Raw genomic sequence first — 15365 nt, 5'->3', positions numbered from 1 at the left:
TACAAACAGTTCTGGTCTGGAATAAAATTATCTTGGTTGTTTAGTTTGTTTGCTGTTCTCTTACTTTACACTAATGGAACCAAATTTCACACAGATATTAGAGAGCATCTTTTTTTTTTTCCAGGGCAGTAAGGGTTAAGTGACTTGCCCAGGGTCACACAGCTAGTTACGTGTCAAGTGTCTGAGGCTGGATTTGAACTCAGGTCCTCCTGAATCCAAGGCTAGTGCTTTATCCACTGTGCCACGTAGCTGCCCCAAGAGCATTCTTTAGAGAGGAAAAAAAGTAGGAAAAAACTTCAGACTTGAAAAATCAAGTTTAAATTGTGAACTTCATCTCTTTTTTTTCCTTTTGAGAGAGGATTAGAAATGTGGAAGACGGGCAGAAGTAGAGGAATTTGGAAGAGAGGAAAAGTTGGGCAGGTACAGGTAGGGAGTCTGTGTCATATCCATCAGGCAGAAAAGAGAATTTGGGCCTAAGTTATGCAGAGTTACTTATAAAATTTTGCACACTAATTCAAATCTGTGTCAGATTGGGGTTAAAATAAAGCTTTTGTGAAAGTAAAGATCAGTCAGGAAAAAGTATATTAGGAATTTTGCTTTAAAATTTTTTTTTGTTCTAAAAATCATCTGTATTGATGTCGACAGCTTGTTTAGATGTTTCAATACTAGACTATCTCTCTTCCTCACTTGGAGATTAGGGCACTATTGGAACATAGAGTTGAAAGGGACTGTTGGCATCGCTGAATTCAGTCATTTCACTTTAAAGATGAGAAAACCAGACAGAGCCCACAGAAATAACTCAGAGGTTGTCAGCAGGAAATTAAACCCAGGTCCTCTGATTCGAATGATTTTCTTCTCCATTATACCACATGCTTTTGGTCAAGTTACTCTTCTGCTCAAAATCTAGAAGTCAGTCCTTGAACATTTATTAAGTATCACCTATGTGTCAGGCATTGTGCTAAGTGCTGGGGATACAGCAGGAAGCAAAAGACAGTCCCTGGCCTCAAGGATCCCGCAGTTTAATGGGGCGACAACAAGGAAACAAATATGTACAAACAACCAATATACAAGATAAAAAGGAAATAATAGGTGACAGTAACATCAAGGGAGGGATGGGAAAGGCTTCCTTTAGAAGATAGAATTTTAATTGTGACTTAAAGCCAGAGAAGGTAATAGGTTGAGATGAGGAAGAAGAGTATTCCAGAGATGGCAGATATGTAGCAAAAGTCCTGGAACCAAGAGAGGGAATGTCTTGTTCATGAAAGCCAGTGTCACTGGATCAAAGAGTACATGGCAGTGTGTGCAAGCTTCTCTATTGCCTAATGAGTAAAATTAGATTTTGTTTGCATCACATTCAAAGTCTTCCATCATCTAGAGCTAATTTGCCTCTCTGGCCTCAGTCTCATACTGTTCTTCATGTTGTAGTGTGTCATGTCCTGTCAGGTTATTAGGTTGTAAATTCCATCTCAGCACCTAGCACGGTCAGCTAGGTGGTCCCAGGCCTAGAGTCACAAAGACCTGAGTGCAAATGTGTCTTCAGATACTTAGTAGCTGTGATTTGGGGCAAGTCACTTAACCTTTTTTTGCCTCAATTTCCTCATCTGTTAATGGTTCTAATAATAGCACCTACCTCCCAATGCCGTTGTGAGGATCAAATGAGACAAAAATTGTAAAATGCCTAGTACAGTGACTAGTATGTAATAAGTGCTAGATGTTAGCTTTTTATTTTTATCTGTACATAGTAAAGACTTTAAAATGTTTACTAAATTTATTTGAAATATTTAAAAGTATATTAACAAGAATTTCTTTTGATATTTAAATTAATATTTTTTACTCCTGCATATTCTTTATTTTAATTGTTACTTTTTTTTTTTAAAGGTCAAATTTATTGGGGCATAAAGGGGAAGTAGCTGAGGAATTTGGGATAATCATGAAGGCTCTATGGACAGGACAGTATAGATATATCAGTCCAAAGGATTTTAAAATCACAATTGGGAAGATCAACGACCAGTTCTCAGGATACAGCCAGCAAGACTCACAAGAGTTGCTTCTGTTCCTAATGGATGGACTCCATGAGGATTTGAATAAAGTAAGGAATTTTATTTTTTAATATTGTAAAGTGCTCATTTGGATTCCTGCATCCAGATGTCTTTTGCTTGATGGTGTCTTGACACCTGTAATGTTGGGACTAATAGCTTTGTGCTCAGATATGTAGGTTTTCCAAAAATTGATTTGTCAAATACCAGAATTTGTATTTGATTGTTGAATGTTACAAAGCCCCATTGATTTTGTGTCTGTGAAATTTGCTATTTCAGTAGTCAAAGTGTTTCTGATTTAATTTTTATCTGGTTGGAGAGTTGTCTATTATGTCCTTGTAGCATTGTAACTATAGGCAGTCATGTGGAGTGGCTAGAAGGCTGGCCACAGAGTCTGGGAGACCTGGGTTCAAGTCCCTTAACCTCTCAATGCCCCAGCAAATCCCTAAGACTGTTAAGTTCCTGAACAGTGACTGATAATGCCTTGGTAAAAGGACTTGACAAGTCAGAGGAAAAAACAGCTTTAGGCCTATATATGCACAGAGCATCAGTTTTTTGGGGAAATACTTTAAAATCCTGAACACAGAAAATTTTCACCAAAATCTTGATCATAATTGACTTTAAACTGAATGTATATCTGTCCTTCCCTCTTTAACTTTTTGCCAAAAGCAGTTACTCTGTGCCTTATAAATTACCTGGGTTCAGGTTTGTTTTTCTGACTGTATGTTACCTTACATTGTTTATGTCACAATATGATTGGGACCTATATACCATATATAGATTTGTATGTTATGACCTGAGCATGAATCTTGTCAGTTCCACACAGAGGTTCTCCTTCACCACCATCATCATCATCTTTTTTTTTTTTTTTTTTTTGGCGGGGCAATGGGGGTTAAGTGACTTGCCCGGGGTCACACAGCTAGTAAGTGTCTGAGGCTGGATTTGAACTCAGGTACTCCTGAATCCAGGGCTGCTGCTTTATCCACTGCGCCACCTAGCCGCCCCCACCGTCCATCATCTTTTAAAAAAGAACATTCACTAATTTCTGCACAGAGAATTCCTATTGCTTCATGGAGGAGTTCTCTCATAAATCAGGCCTTTTAGATTTAATAGGAAGAACCTTATAACAGTTGTTTGCTAAAGCTGTAATGTAAATGTACGTTTTAAATAATGAAAACTTCCAGTATCTTTGACCATAGGATTAGAAAATTGGAGGGATACTTAGAAAAGATGTCCAAACCCCTCATTTCAAACCCTATAGGATTAGCTTCTTGTTTTCTATAGACCCTCATTCAGCGTCAGCATCTTCTGTCACCTGATTGAGGATGGCAAGAGTTTGAGAACTCCTTGTCAACGTGTTCAGTAGCATTTACCAAGTATTCAGCCTGCATATTCAAGTAATGAGCATTCAAGTTAATGAGAATTTAAATATTTCCTTTCTAGGCTGATAACCGAAAGAGGCATAAAGAGGAAAACAATGATCATCTTGATGATTTCAAAGCAGCTGAACATGCCTGGCAGAAGCACAAACAGCTCAATGAGTCAATTATTGTTGCACTTTTTCAGGGCCAGTTCAAATCCACAGTACAGTGCCTCACCTGTCACAAAAAATCTAGGACATTTGAGGCTTTTATGTATTTGTCTTTACCACTAGCATCCACAAGTAAATGTACATTACAGGTAAGCCTCAGATTAAAAGGAGATGACTTATTAACTAAAATGCTAATTGTGTGTATTTTTACACAGAAGTATAGTCATATATATCTATATATAGTTGAAATTTACAGGTAAAAAAGTTTTTGATTTTACATAGGCCTTCAATGATTAGAAAAAGATAGGAATTTGTCTTATTTTAGGACTTTTCCCCTTCAGTTTGGCATATTTTTTCAGATTTGACCCTTAATTTTTAAATTTAAAACATCTGAAAGCATAATTTTGATTTAGAAATTTGCAATGTTGATTTTTGCATTCAGTAATTTTGAGGCCTAAATAGTGTACCCTGATATCTATCCTGTGACCTACATAGCTGATATGAAGGAAATTTTTTTTGCGATGTTTATTATCTTAAGCCTTTGAGGTGACTTCTTTTCTCCTAGGATTGCCTTAGATTATTTTCCAAAGAGGAAAAACTCACAGATAACAACAGATTTTACTGTAGTCATTGCAAAACTCGAAGGGATTCAATGAAAAAAATAGAAATCTGGAAGTTGCCACCTGTTCTTCTAGTACATCTGAAACGGTAAGAAAATGAGTGTCTGTTTATCCATGAGATCAGCTAAAGATACAAATTGGAACATTGACGGTTTGGGGCTTTATTGGGGGACAGTGTGAGCAGAAAAGTGAAAATGTTTCTCTTGTGTTGACTTGAAGTAGTTAGGTGGTGCACTGGTTAGAGCACCAGGACTGCTGTCAGGAAGACACGGGAATTCAAATCCAAACAAAGAATACTTACTAGGTCTATGGCCTTGGATGAGTCATTTGCCTGTTTTCTCAGCTGTAAAATGAGGATAATGATAGCGCTTAACCTCCCATGGTGGTTGTGAGGATCATATGAGATATTTGTAAAGTGTTTAGTACTGTACCTGACACAAGAGTCCTATATAAGTATTAGCTGCCATCATCATCATCATTATTACATGAATTATCCTCCACTGTGTGCACTGGTGTGCTGATTAATTGGGACAAAATAAATGGGTTGTTTATCTAATAAACCTTACAACTTTTCTATTTTCTAAAATGTAATGTTCACCAAAAATATCTTCTTTTTCTATAATCACTTGTTTTACATGGTTTGGCATTGAATTCACAAGATTTTGGCATATAATTCTTTGTCATAAAACCATACATCTATAATATAGAATATTAAGTTACTTCACATGAGCAGCCCATTTTCCCAAGTCTAAAAAATTTTTTTTCCAATTGCATATAAAATTTTTTTTTTTTAAATTTTGAGTTCCAAATTTTCTCCTTCCTTTCTTCCCCTCCTCCCTCAATAAGAAGGCAAGCGATTTGATATAGGTTATACATGTGCAGTTATGCAAAATAATTTTCTGTATTAGTTACATTGTTAAAGAAAACAGACCAAAAAAAGAGAAAGTTTTTTGAAAGTAATCTTCATTGCGCATTCTTTCTGGGATATTTTTGGGGGGGGGTGGGCAGGGCATTGAGGGTTAAGTGACTTGCCCAGGGTCACACAGCTAGTAACTCTTAAGTGTCTGAAGCCGGCTTTTATCTCAGGTCCTCCTGAATCCAAGGCTGGTGCTTTATCCACTGCACCATCTAGCTGCCCCTCCTTCAGTTCTTTCTCTGGAGAGGGATAGCATTTTTCATCATGAGTCCTTGGAAATTGTTTTAGATCATTGTATTGCTAAAAATAAGTCATTCACAATTGATCATTGTGCAATATTGCTGTTGTACAATGTTTTCCTGGTTCTGTTCACTTTGCATCAATTCATGTAAGTCTTTCCAGGTTTTTCTAAAATCATCCCGCTCATCATTTCTTATTGCACAACAGTATTCCATCACAGTCATATACTACAAGTTGTTCAGCCACTCCCCATTGATAGACATCCCCTCAATTTCCAATTCTTTGCTACCACAAAATGAGGTGCTGTAAATATTTTTGTATATATTAGGTCCCTTTTTTTTTTTTTTAGTTCTCTTTGGGATACAGACCTGGTAGTACTATTGCTAGGTCAAAGCATATAGCCCTTTGGGCATAGAATGTAGATTTTCAATAAAGTTTAAATTAGGCAAATTCCTAGACCCTCGAAGTGCAGCTTGAATGAATTTCTTTACCTTATTATGGTACATGACTTGTCACTGTATCACATTGCAGTATTCCATTTCTTTTGGATATTTCTGTAATTCCATAACAGTTCTGCTTCTTGGTATATCTATATCCATCTGTCTATCTATGTCTGTCTATAATCTATACAGTATGTAAACATACACACAGACACAACAAACATGTGTTGTGTGTATACATATATATGAATATGAATTCATCACTACTCTTAATGGGGATGCTGGAAGTTAAAAATTCCCCATTTGGGGGATATGTGTTTTACAATCTGATGAAGATTCCCAGCTTTTAGAGACTCACTTGGACTTTCCATGACAATAGATACATGAAGTCTTGATTGAACAAATGAATTTCAGCTGAGTGGAGTGGCACACCCCTGGAGAGTCTCAGGCTAAGAGGTCTCTGTGCAGGTCTTGAGCTGCAGAGGGATACCAATTGAATATCTGCACCAAGTTCAGCATTTAAATGGTAATCAGGCCCCAGAACACATACCAACAGGTTACCTAAGGAGGGATGAATTAGCCCAGGTTAGCTACAAAAACTCCCTGGCCAGTCAATAGTAGAATGAGAACTGTGAATAGCTCCCTGCACTTTCAGACTAGGAGAGAGAGGTAGAACCAGTCTTACTTTTTAAAAAAGGTTTCATAAGAAAAAATTACTTTTCCAATCTTTAGCATTCTAATCTTTGTATTATCCTGCCCATGACAAACTTTTTTTCTTTATAATAATTTTTAGCAGGTTTTTTAAAAACTGGTCTTCTCACTATTTTTCCAGCTTCAAGTAGCCTGTGCCAAACCTTTAACAATTCCTTCAGTTTCCAGGTCCCTCTGAAGGTCTTTGCTTGTTTTCTGAGGTTAATTAGACTGTTTTGGGTTTTTTTGTTTGTTTTTTTAGTAAGGCAATTGGGGTTAAGTGACTTGCCCAGGGTCACACAGCTAGTGAGTGTTAAGTGTCTGAGGCCGGATTTGAACTCAGGTACTCCTGAATCCAGGGCCAGTGCTCTATCCACTGCGCCATCTAGCTGCCCCAATTAGACTTTTGCATCAGTGGTGTGTCACTCTTTGGCATTGTTTTTTGGTTTTGCCTCTTTCCTTTATCTTTTGATGTAGCTGATCCTGTTTCGTTATAGTCTTGAATAATCCTTAAAACAGTTGACTTCCTCACACCAGTAGTCTCTGCAGTATCTCTAATAGTAATTGACTTGTGTTCTTAAGGAGCTACAGGTTTTTTATCTTTCCTTGGAATAATATTTATTCTTAGAAACTACAGAATTAAAACACTACAGAAAAGAATAATGAAACGCTTGTGTATAAAATGAAATTCAGGGCTCACTTGACAGAGAACTATCAAAAAGTGGTGAAATTAGCTCAGTCTTGTGTCATCTGGTCAGATGTTCAGTATCAGCATAAGTACACGTGCTTGAACGTTGCTTTCACAAAATGAAATGATATCAGAATTATTTCTTGGCCTATATAATTCCCCTACCACTGTGCTGTGCTCTATAAAGAATACCTTATATATATGCTGAGTTAAAAGTCCTCGTTATTAAAAAAAAAAGAATTTTGTGAACATCCACTAACTATATTTTACTTGTCTGGAAAATTTGCATCATTTGAACTTATCTGAGTGGCTTTCCCTCTGAGTACCCAGCATTTATAGTATGCATAGCAAGAGAGTTTACCTGAGGAGTAGTTCATTGAATAAGATGAACAAGAGTTGAAGTGGGAGACTGTGTCAGGTATTATCTGGACTTGGGGCCCCTGGCATCAGTTTTGGACTTTATTATCCTGAAGAAGGAAGCTAGGATAATGGGTGGCCCTCACTTCCTTCTAAGAAATCATAGTTTGATGATGTGTTGTCCCTTTCTGTTCTTGAGGTGACCAACAAGGCAGGAAGTGAGTGTTTTCAAAATTATCTATAGGACTTTCCATTATACCTAAGTCTGGCTTATAATAGAATTCTGGAGAGAGAGGAAGGGGGAGGGGGCACACAGAGAGAGAGAGAGATTATATACTTGCTATATGCAGGATACTGAACTAGGTGTTAAGAAAGACAGGAAATTAGTCTATGATAAAGTCCATACTTTTATAGAGCATACAATTTAATTGGAGAGGGGACAAGATGCAGACATAGCTAACTATAATATAGAAGTAATACATGATAAGTACATAGGCTTGAAACAATGTTCCTATGAAGCTCAGGTGCTCTATTTAACTGTTATAACATTATGTTCTGCAGTTTTTCCTATGATGGAAGATGGAAGCAAAAACTACAAACATCTGTAGATTTTCCATTAGAAAATCTTGACTTATCACAATACGTTATTGGTCCAAAGAATAATTTGAAGAGATACAACCTGTTTTCAGTTTCAGTAAGTACCTAGTTAAGTTTAAATTTAAACCTTTGAAACAAAACCAAAAAAACACCTATGTTTTAATGGTAGTGGTGGTAACCATTCATTCTTACCTTAGTGAGAAAAATCTCTCAAGGCTTTGAATTGTGAATTTTCCTAACTGGTTTCATGTCTGTTTCATTACAGAATCACTACGGTGGACTGGATGGAGGACACTACACTGCCTACTGTAAAAATGCCGCAAGACAACGATGGTTTAAATTTGACGATCACGAGGTGTCTGACATCTCAGTGTCCTCTGTGAGATCCTCCGCAGCATACATCCTCTTTTACACATCATTGGAGCAGCGAGTTACAGATGTAGCCACATAAGAAGAGTATGTAGCAGGCTAGCTCGTTTTAAAGGCACAGCAGCACAACTCTAGAAATGCGTAATAAGATGCAGAGTAGTTATACACAACCATTTAAAGACCTAAGAGTGAGAGCTGTGTTACTGAAACTCAGTATTTCAGGTCAGTGCTACTACTTTATCAGGAAGCTGACAACATCTAATAAATATTACAGTAAGCATCCTTTATAGATTCTACTTATTTCAAAATAACTTTTTTAGTCTATTCCCAAATTATAATTCATTATTTGCAGTCCATTTAAGCATTCTTATCCTGGCCTAAAACCCATTGTATACTTTATTTTTCTTTTCACTGTTATGGCCTTTTCACATTTCTAACCCTCAGCTTGATTCTACTGTGAATACTCTAGAATGATGTAAAGCAGGTAGGAATGTATGTGTATATATTTATTGCATACTTGCACATCAGACCTATGTATATAATTTTAAAACAAAATCCTTTCGTGAAGCCTAGAACTCAGAGGATTGCTTTTTCTTTGCCTGTTCTAAATAACTAAAATGCTTTTTAGAAACACAACAAAGCAAAGCTATTTTTATGTTGGCTTTGGGATGTATTTGTGCACTTAAACTTTATTCTAAAAAGGAAATGAAAATTTTCTTTAATTTTTTAATATATAAATTTCATGTACACCTGCATTAAAATCCCAATGAGGAAATTATTTTAAATCCCAAAATGCTGTTAAGTGTTCTGTCTTGATTGAAGTTTTCTGTTGTCTGATGTAACACAGAAGAACTGTAAGCACCAACTTCACTATATGTTTTATCCTACTGCCTTCACTCACCTGATAGTTTTAGACCAGATGTGTCAAACATGCAGCTCACAACATTCCTGAGTACAGCCTGAACCCAAATCTAAATGTAATTGGGAAATATTTAACAAAATAAATGAAAATACAATAACACATAGGTAGTATTACATTTGGACATGCAACCTGCAGGGATCCTTATGTATCCTTTAGTGGCCCCGTTTCTATTTGAGTTTGAAACTTCTGAGACTATAATAATAAGTCTAACTGAAAAAAAGCAGTGAATAAAACAACAATTAATTGTCTCTAAGTCGGTGGTCAAGGTCAAGTATGTTAAGTTAGAATTAGTGTCTCTTGGGGCAGCTAGGTGGTACAGTAGATAGAGCACCAACCCTGGAGTCAAGAGGACCTAAGTTCAAATCCGGCCTCAGATACTTAACACTTGCTAGCTGTGTGACCCTGGGCAAGTCACTTAACCCCAATTGCCTCACCAAAAAAAAAAGAATTAGTGTCTCTTAGAAATGAAATGTAAAAAAACCCCTAAAGGTCAAATATTACATCATAGGGTACATTTTAATCAAGTGTTAAAAATTAGGCAGTTTCACCTCCTGGTTAGCATACTGGACCTAGAATAAAATGGGCCCAAATTTAAATCCTACCTCAAAACTTTTATTAGCTGAGTCATCCTGGGTTAATCACTTAATTTCACCCAGACTCACTTTCCTTATCTACAAAATGGGGATAATAATAACACCTGTCTCACCTGGTTTATTGTAAGGTCAAGTGATCTGATGATCATTATGGATAGAGTGACTTATTAGTCAGTGGAATCATTATCTCTGGAAGAAATCAGTGGGATATAATCTGTAAAGGTTATTCAGTCAAGAAGCATCTAAGCACCTGCTATATGCCAAACAATGTGCTAGGCTCTAAAAATAAAGAAAGACAAAATACAAAGTGTCCCAAAAAGTCTTAGTGCAGCTTTTAGCTTTATTAGCCAACAACTGCACTAAGCCTTTTAGAACCTGTTGCATAATCCCTGCCCTCAAGAACCTAGCATTTTGGTGAGTGAGACAAAAATGCAAATAGCCATGAACTTACAAGATGTATCCAATATAGATGGGCAGTGATCTCAAAGGGAAAATACTTATGAGGGGCTTTGGATGGGGGCAAGGGCGGGAGGACTTGGGAATGACACCAGAAAGGGCCTCTTGCATAAGTCAGGATTTAAGTTGAGCCTGTAAGGAAGCCAAGAGGATAAGGAGAGGAGTGGGAGCATTTCAGATATAGCCAGTCAAAAGACAGGTCGTCTAGAGATGGCATGTATGAATAATAGCTAAAAGGCCAGTATTGTTATATCAGAGTATGTGGAGACACCATCCATTGGGCTGCTGCAATAGTCCAGGCATGATGTCCTGAGAGCCTGCGTCATCACAGTGGATATGTGAGTAGAGAAAAGAGGACATGTATAAGAGATGTTGTGAAGGTAGAAATGCCAGGACATGACAACAGACTGGGTATGTGGGGTGATTGTGGTACTGAGGCTGCAAAATTGGATGGCTAGAAAAATGGTGACAGTTATAGAGAAGTTGGGAAGAGTGAAAGGTTTGGGGGGAAAGGCAGTGAGTTCTAAGGACAAGTGCTGGAGGGGTTATAGGAAAACAAGTACACTAATGCACTGTTGGTGAAGGTGTGAATTAGTTAAACCTTTCTGGAAAGTAATTTGGAAGTATACCCCAAAAACTCTTCTACTACTGGGCTTATGCCCCCAAGAGATCTGAGAAAAAGGAAAAGTACCCATATGTACACAAAATATTTTTGTGGTGCACAAAGGATTGTAAACTGAAAGGAAGCCCATCAGTTGGGGAGTAGCTAAACAAGTTATGGCATAAATATGATGGAATACAGTTGTACTGTAAGAAATTATGAAGGATGTGGTTTCAGAAAACCTGGGAGGACTTATCTGAACTAATGCAAAAGGCAGTGAAGCAGAAACAGGAAAACAATGGATATGAGGACAGCAGTGTTGCAAAGATCAATCTACTGTAAAGGATGTAGTAACCCTGATCAACACAGTGACCCACCACAATTCCAAAGGACTCCAGGTGAAACATGCTGTCCACCTCCAGAGAGAGAACTGGTCGACCCAGAATGGAGACTGAAACATAAGATTCTTTTCTTTTTCTTTCTCTTTTTCTTTTTTTTTTTTACATGGTTAACGCACAAATTTGTTTTGTATGACTATATATTTGTAATGGATTTTTTTTCTTAACTTGGTAGGTGAGGGAAAGGGAGGAGGGAAAGAAAGAATTCAGAACTAAAAATAAAATTGAATTTTTGTGTGTGTGAGGCAATAAGGGTTAAGTGACTTGCCCAGGGTCACACAGCTAAGTAAGTGTCAAGTGTCTGAGGCTGCATTTGAACTCGGGTCCTGTGGAAATTTATTTTGATTTGCGGACCCTACCTTTAGGCTGAGATTAGAAAGCCTTAGGCCCTCAGGGTCTCTTCCCCTCCTCCTCAGCTTCAGCTGAGCCAAAAAGCTCCATGGGCTGTACAAGACACCAGGTCAGACAGCTGGGGGGAATAAGCCCCCAGCTCCCTCCGACCTGAGCAGAGGTATCTGAGAGATGCTGGGCTCTGGCGTGGCCTGTGCTGGGGCGCGTGAGGCTGGAGCACAGCACCCCACCACCACCACCACCAGCTGCAGCCCTGGCTGGCGGATTAGCTTGGTCTGTGGGGGCACAGGAAGCCCCAAGATTTGAGTGGAGAGAAGAAAAAGTATATATAGACCTGGGGAATAGACATCAAGGGGGGTACAAGGACGGGTGAGAGAGGCTGAAAAGAGGTTCAGACAAGGAGACGGGGGATGAGATGAACAGCAACGCAGGACTAGGAGCAAAGGCGGCAGAAGACAGACTGAACAGGAGGCAGCAGAGAGCACAGAAACAGCACAGGGTATAGGTTGGAGAAAGTGAAGATTAAGAGGAGTTAGAAGAAAGTACATACCCTGAGGTGAGAGGCTGCTAAGGCCCTTATTGTATTCAAGAAGTTTGAAGTGCTGCAGGTGGGAAAGAGCAGTGGAAAGAGACCGCAGGAAAGCAGTCAGGTTGTACATTTTATTTCTCTGTATTCTTAATTTTAAATAGTATTTCATAAATAAACTCTGCTTTGATTATTTAGTTAAGAGACTTCTTAATCTTTAGTTTATCAATTTTGGGAGTGGAGCAGTGTGGTGGAGCTTTATAAATGGCCTACATTAAATTAATAGCAGTCAGATAGCCAGTTAGTCAACAGTCCCCAGATTAGTCACTCCAGCCAGATTAGCCCCCCAAATCAGGCCGAGTCAGTTAAAAATATTCTACAGTCCTCATGCATCCAGAGTCGGTGCTTTATCCACTGTACCACCTAGCTGCCCTAAAATTGAATTTTTAAACAGTATAAATGTAATGAGTTCAGTTTGGGGCATGTTGAGTTTGGTATGTCTATGGAACATTCAGTTTGGGATGTCTACTAGGCAACAATTGGTGATGTGATACTAGTGGTTAAGACAAAGAACTGGATGTACTGGGAGTCCCATAAATCTTAGTGCAGTTTAAAGCTTTAATATCATAAATGTTTAATTTGATAAATACTTATTAGTTTAATTATGTAATGTCTTAAAACTTCACTAAGACCTTTTTTTTTTTAGTGAGGCAATTGGGGTTTAAGTGACTTGCCCAGGGTCACACAGCTAGTAAGTGTTAAGTGTCTGAGGCCGGATTTGAACTCAGGTCCTTCTGAATCCAAGGCTGGCATTCTATCCACTACGCCATCTAGCTGCCCCTTCACTAAGACTTTTGAGAAACCCTTTATAGATCTAGGAATCACCTGCATAAAGATGATAATTGAACCCATAGGAGTTGATGAAATCATGAGCTGTAGAGAGAGAAGAGAAAGACAACCTAGGACAGGCTCTTGGGAGACGTCCATAGTAAATGGTTGTGCCCTAGAGAAAGAGTCTAGCAAAAGAAACTATAAAGGATTAAGTCAGACAAGTAGGATGGAAACCCAGAGAGAGCAATGTCACAAAAACCTAGAGGAGAGATTCTCCAGAAGATGATGATGAGCAGCAGCGTGAAAGGTTAAGAATGATGAATTCTTTGAAAAGACCATTCATTTGGTAAGTAAGATCACTGGTAACCAGAGAGAGCAATTTCAGTTGAATGTTAGGGTTGAAATCCATACTGTAGAGTGTTTTAGAAGACTGAGGAAAAGAAGTGGAGGTACTGATTTTAATGAGTTTAGCCACAAAAGGGAGGAGAAATACAGGATGACAGCTAACAGGAATAGAGGGATCAAATGAGGGTTCATTGAAGATTAGTGGAAGGAGTGGGAATGATAGGGCGATCTGATGGAGAAGACGGAATAGCAAGGGGTCATTTGTGCATGTAGATGAGTTTGCCATAGCAAGAAGAAGGGCCTTTGTGTGAGTTGGGCCTGATTTTGGAGGGAAGACACATAAATGATGTGAGGCGTTAGAGGCAGGAAGAGGGAACCCTCAGCAAATGGCTTTGATTTTTTTTCATTGAAGTATGAGACAAGGTTGTCAGCTGAGAGTTGCGGGTGGTCAGGGGAGAGCTATGAAAGGTTTGAGGAGGGGTGAAAAAGACCTGGAAAAGTTGCTGTGATGAGTGGAATAGTGAGTCAATGAGGAGGTTGTAAAAGAATTGCCTTGCTTCAGTAAGATTATGTAACATGAATAAACTTTTGTTGACTTTGGTCTGAATTAGTGCACTTAAATTTTATTCTAAAAAGTGAAATGGGAATGTTTTAAACATCTCTAAAGTGTCACCAGACATCTTAATAGAATTCCTACTAAATGGCTAAACAGAAGAGTTGAGACTCAAGGTTTGAGAGATTAAACCAACAATATCAGATATTGTGTATATTAATGGAATTTTTATTTCATTACTATAGATCTACAAAGCATTTGCATCAAATCAGTGGCCCCTTGATCCCTTTGTAATTTGAGTCATAACTCCATTAAGTAATTAAAGGAATAATTGTAATGGAATGTTTAAATAATGCTTGTATGTTTAAAAGGACAACAGAAACCCACCGTAGCTGAATTGAGGGTGTGTCTTTTGGGGGGGGGGCAGGGCAGTGAGTGTTAAATGACTTGCCCAGAGTCACACAGCTAGTAAGTGTCAAGTGTCTGAGGCTAGATTTGAACTCAAGTCCTCCTGGATCCAGGACTGGTAATGCGTCACCTAGCTGCCCAGTCAAGGTGCATCTTAATCCAATCTTGTGCTTTGAAGGGACCCTGAGCCGAATTCTTGGTAGCAAAATTTTATGTGGGAATGTGAGTTCAAGTAACAAAATGAGGAGGTTTTATCTTTAAAGTTCTGTAGCCATTATTATTTTTAAAAAAATTTTTTTTGTAGCCATTATGATAAGTATCAAGTGTTTGAAGCCAGATTTGAGCTCAGGTCCTCCTGAATCCAGAGCCGGTGCTTTATCCACTGCTCCACCTAGCTGCCCCTCCCAATAATGTTTTTAAATGTATATATTACATAGGATTACAAAACCCCCACCCCCAAAGCAGGTTAAGAACCCCTGGCTTAAGGGAAGGCTCCATAGCCCAAGTACATCAATTAGTATAAGGATCAAGTTCATCATTAAACCTTATAATGAGTCAGAACTTTTAAAGCTGGTTTCTGGACTAGAATTAACATAAGGGATCAAAGCCACCTTAGAGGCAGCTCTGTGATACAGTGGATATAGTGCTGGGCCTAGAGTTAGGAAGATCTAAATTTAAATGTGGCCTCAGACATTTACCGGAAGTGTGATTCTGGGCAGATCACCTAACCTCTGCCAGCCTCAGTTTCCTCATCTACAAAATACCAATAATAGTGTCTGTCAAAGTTGTTAAATGAAATATTTGTAAAGCATTTAGCACAGTGCTGGCACATAGTAGGTCCTTAATAAATGCTTGGGGGTTTTCCCTAGAAGGACTAAATCTGACCTACTCCAGGCA

The 15365-nt window shown here is 38.3% G+C and overlaps 1 protein-coding gene across 1 annotated transcript in view; it reads left to right on the top strand.

Moving 5' to 3' along the window:
* Positions 1-9277, top strand: part of USP8 (ubiquitin specific peptidase 8) — a 74404-nt gene extending 65127 nt beyond the window's left edge. Inside the window, 5 exon segments of the mRNA XM_043986405.1 lie at positions 1879-2089; positions 3480-3716; positions 4133-4275; positions 8080-8212; positions 8381-9277. Of these exon segments, the coding sequence (XP_043842340.1) occupies positions 1879-2089; positions 3480-3716; positions 4133-4275; positions 8080-8212; positions 8381-8566 (910 nt within the window). The 3' untranslated portion in view covers positions 8567-9277.
* Positions 9278-15365: the final 6088 nt, after the last annotated feature.

The sequence above is a fragment of the Dromiciops gliroides genome, chromosome 2 (genome assembly GCF_019393635.1).
Source record: "Dromiciops gliroides isolate mDroGli1 chromosome 2, mDroGli1.pri, whole genome shotgun sequence".
Lineage (NCBI taxonomy): Eukaryota > Metazoa > Chordata > Mammalia > Microbiotheria > Microbiotheriidae > Dromiciops > Dromiciops gliroides.
Note: the sequence above shows the minus strand (reverse complement) of the source record. Positions and strands in the feature narration are given on the sequence as shown.